Source organism: Acartia tonsa, chromosome 7 (assembly GCF_053477335.1).
Source record: "Acartia tonsa isolate MP-2025a chromosome 7, ASM5347733v1, whole genome shotgun sequence".
Taxonomy (NCBI): domain Eukaryota; kingdom Metazoa; phylum Arthropoda; class Copepoda; order Calanoida; family Acartiidae; genus Acartia; species Acartia tonsa.
The window spans coordinates 16,534,365-16,543,626 of record NC_137266.1 but is presented as its reverse complement, the minus strand read 5'-3'; the positions used below and the strand labels follow the sequence as shown (position 1 = coordinate 16,543,626).

The following is a 9,262-nucleotide window of genomic DNA, read 5'->3' as shown; positions in this document are numbered from 1 at the left end:
ATATATTAGAATATTGGCCCACCCAGTAACATACCGCACCTCAAACCTTTGAAGACCATCAAATATTTTTTGAGGGCTTCAGTTGACATACTTGAAACAAAGACCTTAGTTTCTAAAAAATATTAGTGGTTAGGGGTGATTATTCTTCCTATGTTAATTTTACCCCAGTCTAAAATTTTTTGGGGGGGTAAATTAAAATTAACATTTACTATACCCGGGGATTTTATAGCCGTCTCTCACTCAAAAAAAGTCCTCCCTTCCTTTATTTATGTTGCAACAAAGAGGGAGCTGTGTAGTGTAGTCAATAAAAAACCCTCCAAAGAAAAAAAAATCCTTTATACAGGGTCGGAAACAAACAGGAAAACCTTGGCCTTTTTACTTGATCTGTGCTAAGGGCAAGTAAAGAAAATAAAGAAAATTAAATCTAAATTTTGTAAGTGTATCACGACTATGTTCAAATGAATAAAGACAATAATTATCAGAAATAATGCAAAGCCAAAAGGGCATTATATAATCTTAACATCTAACAAAATCATACAAAGTAGTCCTTTAAAAAAATTTATATGAGAAATAAGGGGGGAGGGGGTGGCGAACAAGGACGTCCAAGCTTTTTAGTTTGGGTGTGTGAGGGGTAATCACCCCCTTTACCCCCCACTTCACCTCTTGGAATTCCATGGTGACGAATGTTCAGTGCTCAATGAGCACTTTGAAAGCAAGAACCAGAATATAAGTTATTTCTAGACACAAGACGACATTTAAATTTGTATTTTACCCACAAATTCGAAAAATAATTCAAATTATAAAAAAATCTTATCTATAAACTTACCATTCTTGTTTATAAATGAATCAAATGACATAAATCATTTGTTGCGTTGATAAATTAAATGAATTAATCGAAAAAAATCTGTAAAAAAATTAAATTGATGACTTGTATTTTTACAGCAATTAATGTCGTAAGAATAAAAAAATAATAAAAACTGTTTTATGAGAAAACATAAAGAATTAAGTAAAAATGCAATTGAATTAAAACTAACAATTTTTTGTATGTAGTCTATATTCATGAAACAAATTTGAATTATATGTTTCAAGAGCTTAATTGAATTAATGGGTGTTTACCTTAAAGTGCTAAGTAGAGCACAAAATCCACCTCCCCAATATTGAATTAAATTGAAAGGTGGAGGGGTTAGTTTAGCATTTGTTTGCTAATACTCTAGATCAGGACAGGTTAGGTTATTTCGGATACTCTAAAGCCCTGCAGGGGTTATGCATAGAAAAATACCCTCCTTCTCCCTTATTTCTATTCTATCAAAAAAAATTAGGGGAATGGAGTGGGGAGTTTCTGTGTTCGATGGTGACTTTTATGGAAAGCACTAATAATGGCTCATACTGACGTACATATCTTAATAAGAGAATAGTTTGAAAGATTTCTTACAGTAAGCTTTCTTTTTTGAAGTTGTTATTACTTACATTAAATCTAAATTTTATGAAAAAGTATTTCCTTTTAAATCAATTAAAACAGTTGTGATGTGTGTGTCTGTAACAAAAGATCTTGTAAATCACAGGTCTTTCTTATCAAGAGACTTTTAAATCGATCCGTAGCATATTATTTTTTATTTATGGAAGGGAATAAATGATCAAAACTGCATCTTTAATTTTGCCGTTGTATAAAATACTATATGAAATAGTGTCACAAGAATTTAACCTTATCAGCCTTAAATATCTAGCGGCTGCTTTTCACCCCTTCGCTTTCACAATGAATGCTTAATTCTTTAAAGAAATATCAGGCATAATAGGGATATTCAATCCTATTTTAGAGTAGATGAGATAAAGTATGAAACTCTCTATAAAATATCATTATATACAAACCAACCAAACCTATTTAACTAAAAAATCCCTTTACAAAAGTAGCAGAACGTGTCTCTTTCTGTTTGTAGCAAACTATTTCGCTACCTAATCACCCACAAAAATTAGCTTTTTTTAATTTTTCGCTTTAAAACTAAAGTTTAAAGTGTAGGGACAACTTTCCACCTTTTAATCAAGCTCTCCTAAGTATGGGAGATGGGATGTCGAATGATGTAAATCGTAAGTTGCTGAATATTCCAATCACTTGCACCCTGACAGACAATGATGTGTAATGTGTTTAATCAAATTCAGAGATACAGGATAGGACAATTGGAGATAAAATAATCCTCCCAAACAAAGCTTTTTTCAGTGCCTAATAAGAAATTGACATCATAAAATACTAATGACGAATGATAGACCTATACACATATTTAATTACCAATGGCATGCCAGTATACATTATAATTGACCAATAGTAGGCCAGTATTACGTTATTTTTTATATGGAGCTTCTTCCCAATTTTTTAAATGTTTAAATTCCTGCCTTTCCTAGATATTACATTGGAGAGAGAAGCGGTTGAAGATTAAATTCTCCTTCCTCGCCCCTGAATTGAATGTCATTTTTCTGTGCATTATCTGATGTTAAACTTTCCAGCTGCACTTTTTACAACATTAATCTTGTAATTCGTCCCCCTTTTTTTCAAGGTTTTGATTAGTAAAGTTGGAAAATAAATGCTGTTTAATGTGTCCGTTCCAAGAACTTTGAGGAGATCCACATTTAGAAATTTTAAAATACAGTTACAGTTTATTATGAAAATATCGGTAATAAGTTAAAGCTAACAAGCGAAATGAATCTAAATTAATATTTGGGGGCAGATAAAAAGGTCGCTAATTCTACTTTGAGTTGCCCCTCCACCCCCCCCCCCCCCCCAACGATAGCTAAAATTCACGTACAGGTTTCGTGGTGTTTTATAAATGAATTTCGTTGTTTGTACAAGCTGTTAAAAATAAGGTTTATTAGTAGAGGTATAAAAAGAAAAATTAAGTGTTTAAGTTACAGGACTTCAATTTGTACGTCCAGAAAAAAAAGGAACATATCTACGAAAAAAGATTTTACTCCCGCGATTTTGTTCAAACTAGAAATATGGATTTGAAAATAAGCTCCTATATAAGAAAAAAAGCATTCTTCAATTTCACAATGAATCTCTGCTTCTGGCCATAATCATCCCTTTTTCTTGTAAAATCTTTCTGTAAAATCTGAAACTTTGTCTTTCGAAAAATTCCTTAAAATTGAACCTGTTAAATAAGTAAGCATGTATCTAATTGCAGGGAAGGAACGGACAATGGTGCTGTAAAATATCTTCTCTTTTTATTATCATTGATAATTTTAAACTACATAAGACAGATTTTTAAGTATGTGAATTTTGGAAGAGAAGTTTATGATCCATAGTACTATCCCTCCATCTTTAATCTAATTGAGAAAGGAAAAAGTATTCATGAAATTTTACACTTAGGTATTTCTATCTAAGATATACAACATAGCGCTCATGGGATATGGTCAGGCATTCAGTAATTTTAATCAATCTAAGACATGATAGGCTTGTTTATATTAATAGTTTATATATTACTAGCGGCTTCGCCTCTAGCCTCTAGGGGCTTTTTTCCCTAAAGGTTAAGGGGAGAATTAAAAAACAATATTTTTTACATTTTTTTTAGATATTTTCTGTATTTTATAACTTTTTATAACTCTGTATAACATTTTAAAACTCTTTATAACTTTTTATATTTATTTATATTAATTTATATTTTCTAAAACCTTAAACTTTTTTTAAGTTTCTAAAAAATTCTTTGCCATTAGCCTTTTTGGGGCTTCGCCCCTATAGGAGAAGGAAGGTTTCACAATCTTTTTGAATTTGAAAAAAAAAATTTAAAAGAAGAAAAGAAATTTAAAAAGAAGAAAAAAATAAAAAATATATAAAAAAATATAAAAAAGTATAAAAAGATATTAAAAATTTAAGAAAATAGCTTAAAACCACCACAGGACCAATAGGTATATACCCTTAAGAGTAGAATCCTACGGTTCAGTATTTACCGAAATCTTAAGCTTCAGACGGACGGACAGATAGACATCAAGCTACTTTGTATTATAGATATTTATATTTTCCCTGCAATATTGATCTACATAATTATTTTGTTATAGATTTACAGATTGTCGTTCATTGTCCATTATCAACATTATGGAAAGTCCTGTTCAAAAGCTTTAAAAATGATCAAAATGGAAAAAAATCATTTGAGTGCACAGGGTTTTGCCAGGAGATGTAAACCTTTAAGGGTTGGGGAAGGGGTAAGCAGACTTCCCCAATTTGTACTTGAAGGAGTGGGGTCTTATGCACTCCTATGATTGAATAGCTGAATATCATTTCGTGTCTCATAAGAGCGTGACATGCTAAGTTTTGGGTATAAGGTTGAATTCAAATTAATTTTAAGGGAATAATTTTATTTCCGTACTTATTCAGGGATCTTAAGGGATAAGACATGCCCAAATGATGATAAACAAAATTATCCCTTTGTAAGATCAAAACTATTGGTTGGAACGTTTTTTTACCGTTAAATCAAGATTCACGAACGTAAAAAATACGTATGGATAACTACAGAACTTTCTTTTAGGAAAGCTTCAATAAGATTCCGGGTTCTAGGGTATTTTTCTGCTACATTTTTACCATTTCAAAAGTCACTGGATGATAGAAACACAGCCTCTAGGAAATCGATAAATGAACAAGAACAAAATCACGCAACCTCTACAATAAAATTTCATAGATAACCTGAATTTTAAAACAGCCAATCAATGTAAGCAAATTTTAGAGTAACTTTACTACAGTTTCAAAACAATTTTCACTGGGATTAAGATTTATTTTCTTTTTTTTAATAATAACATAACATGATAAATAAAATAATAATTAATATAATGACTAGAATATCTTTTAACTCACGGGTCTGATAACTAATTTTAAGTAATTAATTTCTTTTAAAATAAATAAATTTAAGTACTTTTTTATATATATTAAGTACAGTTCAAAAACAAAAGTTAGGCCTTGTTAATTTGTGTTATGCAGGTAAAAGGGATAATAATGTCTATCAAAAAATATTGTACACCAGCATTTTGACTGTCAAAACTGTTTTAAATTTTGTATTATGTTCATTTAATTACAATGAAGTGCAAAACCAAATAGTTAAACATCTTAACTATCAAATTGTAGGCATAAAATATTTTTAAAAAGATTTATTATCCTTTCTTCCTAATAGTAAGGATAATTTATTAATGCCATCTGAAATATTTGTAAAAATAAGTAATTAAGCAACCAAAAAAAACTTAAAATAATACACATCACAGAAAAAGAAGCATAGTTAATGGCATTATACTTCTGTAAAAATATGCATAAATCAAAAGTATTCTAAAATTTTTTTAAAATAAAAACTAAAGAAACATTCATAAAAAAGGAGTATTAAACTCTATAATCTTATTAATTTATGATATAAGTAAGTATCAAATTTTATTTTAAAATGTTAGTTTTTAAAAATTATGCTTTTTGATTGAAAGTCATGTTTAATTTGTAGCTGTCTATAGTGCCTTAGCAAAATGGGGATAGATGGTCCTGTTTTTGGCTCACCTATTCTATTGACGTCATGAAATGCCCTTCACTCATCTCTTTTCTAGGGCGTTTCTTTTCCCCTTTTATTTATCTTTCCTTCTGTTATAACGTCAATAGAATAGGTAGGCGAAAAGCTGTAACATCTATCCCCATTTTTCTAGGGCACTTAACACAGCTTCTTTAATTTTAAAAATACTTGAATATGTAGAGAGGAAGAGAATAAAGCTTCATAAACTAATCTTCAATCCTATTCTTATGCGTTGGGGTAGAAAATGTTGAAGATTAATTTTATAATTATTGTCTACTCCCTCCCTTGTCATATATATATCTATAGCGTTTAAACTAAAACTTGAAAACTACATATTTGATGAAAGAAAATCCTTGTTTAATTTCAAAGTCAGTCATTTAATTAGAGAAATTTATGGTAAATAAAAATCACAGACCAATTATGGAACCTTCAAATTGTAATCTAAAAAAATTTCTGATGTTTAAAGTACTTTAAAAGTATTGCAAGAAGTTTGAAAACTATTTTATCTTTAAATTGATCTGAAGTAAAAGAAGAAAATTTAATCAAAATTAAATTCTTTTCAGGTAAATTATAATTCAAAAGAATTTTAGGTCTTGATTTTTACTTTTTAAGGCATATTTATGTAAATTTGTACTATTTATATTTTATGGGTTTTTCAACTGCAAAATTACGCAAAAAAGTATTCTGTTTTTGCAGTAATTCTACATGGTAACAAGACATCAATTAAAAAGATAGAAAGAGAAATCTCATAATTTGTAGGTATATCTATCCATCTCAAGATAGGTATACCTAAATGTAACTTTATGTTATATATGAAAGAGGAATATAAAAAGGTATGCTTGAAATTATTGAATTGTATCAAAATTTTCATATAAAAAAGATGGTACATTTAAAAGACACACAAGGCAGTATTGTTATACATTTTATTTTTTTACTTTTTTAAGATGTAAATTTGATTAGATAAAAGAATTTTTATGATGTTTTGTTATTTGATTTTTCTAATTGCTTAACTAAAATTTTTCATTTTAAACTTCAAAAGAGGAAGAAAAAAATTATTTGATTAATTAAGTTTGATCAATAGTAAGATATGTAGAATGTTAGATTTTCTGCTTCTTAAAGTCTTCACTGTAATATATTTGAAAATTGACATTCAGAGGCCCTTTGATTTGATTATTCTTTCACAAAAACAGCTTCAACAATTTTGTATTTTAACCAGGTTTGATGATTGCTTGTCAGAACTATCCTCTAATGGAAGTGAATAAAGCAATTTTTAATTTTAAATTTCAGTGGTTTGTATTTGTTTGCCAGGGGATGGCTCTCTGTTCAGGCTTGCCAAGATAATTGCCTAAAATAGAATAAAAATAAATAAAAGAAACATTCATAACATAAATATCATTTTAAACTTTTGAATTGTTGAGCAGATTTAGAAAAATTATCTAAAAGGTATCTTTAAGGTGAATGACATAGATTACAAAGTTTTTAGAATTTTTGCAAAATTTAAGTTACTAAAATTTAAGAAAATTTTTGTAGGTAAAACTTGTGTTCTTACATGCATAATTTCCAAGATATGAATACTTCATTGCTTATCTAGTGCGTAACAGTAGTATACACTAATGGATATATTACTACGTGGATCATCAGATTTCCATGTTTTCTTATTAAGTGAAACTAGCGGGCTAACATAGGCATACTCCCAATCCCCTCCTTCTCTGCTAGATGCAAGAACTGACTAATAAATAAGTTCCATGTTAGCAACCTTAATTAGCGACAATTTTTCTCCTATAATAATATCAACGTATATTCTACATCCATTTATCACCCGATCAAATATGTTATTTCACCTATTTAGATTTATTTTTGTGACATGTTTATCATGCTAGTGCTAAATACCATTTAACAAACATAAACCAAATAAAAATTTACCTCAGAAAAAGAAGAAATCTGATCCAAGGTTGACTGTCTCGGGGAGCCAGTTGACACTCCAGAATCCGAACTGCTGGAGCCTCCAGATCCTGTCGAGTTCCTGTCCTGTTTACAGGGCACACTTGCTGATCTTCGCATTGTTACCGTAGGACTCTAAGATGGAAAATTATTGCCATTAAGATTAGATAATGTGATAAATTCATACCTGTGCTTTTTAAGAACTAAGAATTTTTTAAACACAGGTACATAAGTATCAAATACACAATTTTTTGAAAATCAGAAGAAAATTAACTCTATGAAACCAAAACTAACGAATATACATATACCTACTTAAAAATGGAAAAAAACAACAGAGACAAATTTAAAAAAAATGCACTGATTTGCTTTTACCTGTGATTTACCATTACTGTGTGCTGCCTCCATGGTACCCCCTCCACTGCCTCTAGACCTAGGGATAGTCACATAACCCGAACACAGGCTGCTAGACACTTGATAACTCAGGGATAACTCATTTGTTACCTTTTCCCCATTTATAGCTGTTGTATTTGACTGTTCTAACAACGTTGATGTGGTGGTTTGGGGAATTTGGCTGCCCAAATTAGCCACCATGTTTTCACCTTTCGCGCCAAAATGTTTTGGCGCCATTTTTATAGTGTCAAACCTGGAGTCACTCATGAGCGCCATGGTGTCGCCCCACTCGCCGTAATTTGAGCTGCACAGCGATATACGGTCACTGGCTATGGATGCTCGGTCAGGCGACAACACAAGGTCCATGGTTGAGGAGCATATTGAGGCAGAGGGAGGGGAATACGTGGTTATGAGATCGGGCGACAGGGCATGATCGGGGGAAAATACACGGTCACTATTATGGTCATCAGGGCCCGAATGACCGTTTGTGTCACCGTCCCGGTCATTTCTGACCGGATCTTCGAATCCCATGAGTTCATAGTCACGAATAAGCTGCGGGATCATCCGCAGGTATTGTCCATTGTCATCACCACCAGCGGCCTTACGACCATTGGTTGGCAATAACGTATTTGGTCTGTTTGTCTGGCCGCATGATTCCGGCACTTTGCTGCGCGATTGTGCATCGTTCGCAGCCGCCAGCCGTGACAGTACGTCCCGGCTGTTCTCATACAAGGACAACGACTGTGCAAACTCGAGGTTGGTGTAGTTTGTATTTTGTTGCTGTTGCTGTTGTTGTTGTATGAGGTTGAATTGTTGTTGTCTGGTACAGCGGTGGGGGATCTTTTGTACACAACCAGGACATGACTTTTTACTCCGATCAATCTGGAAAAAAATATTTTTATTGTTTTGTATTTTTTAAAATGGATATTTTTAAAAAGAAGTAAAAACCTTAGAAGTTCAATCTGCTTCAATTTTTCCACCATTCAAAAACACCATTAAAAATATTTCTCTAACTTTTAATTATAGTACATTTTTTTGTGTTTTGTCAAAGAATTAATTTAACCCTTGACGGTCGGGGGGGGGGGGGCTTTGACGCCCCTCCCCCTCCGTATTTTTCTATCTCATTTTCTGTGTGTGAAAGATAAAGAGCCCAAACTTCGTGACTTTTTAAGTATGGGTATGACACATAAATGAGAGTTGGAATTTTTTGAATATCTCCATCCTAGCGGGCACAGGATGCCAGCAAACCTGGCAGGGTCATCCAGGTAAAGAGCAAAAATATTTTTTTGACTTAAACAAAGCATTTTATCTTACCAAAATACTAAAATATCCTGTAGTAGTACAACCTCATATGAAATATAGGTGTTCAAGTCACAATCAGGTTTCAGGTATGATCCTGCAGGTCCTGATCC

General features: G+C 31.6%; 1 protein-coding gene across 4 annotated transcripts in view; it reads right to left on the bottom strand.

Moving 5' to 3' along the window:
- Positions 1 to 4,730: 4,730 nt before the first annotated feature.
- The window catches only part of LOC145324953 (uncharacterized), a 103,655-nt gene continuing 99,123 nt past the window's right edge, over positions 4,731 to 9,262 (bottom strand). For all 4 annotated transcript variants that reach the window (XM_080167717.1, XM_080167716.1, XM_080167718.1 and 1 more), the window contains 3 exons: positions 7,833 to 8,732; positions 7,443 to 7,595; positions 4,731 to 6,864 (listed from right to left, as the gene is read on the bottom strand). In XM_080167717.1, coding sequence (XP_080023843.1) covers positions 6,796 to 6,864; positions 7,443 to 7,595; positions 7,833 to 8,732 — 1,122 coding nt within the window. In that variant the 3' untranslated portion in view covers positions 4,731 to 6,795. The remainder of the gene's footprint in view (positions 6,865 to 7,442; positions 7,596 to 7,832; positions 8,733 to 9,262) is intronic.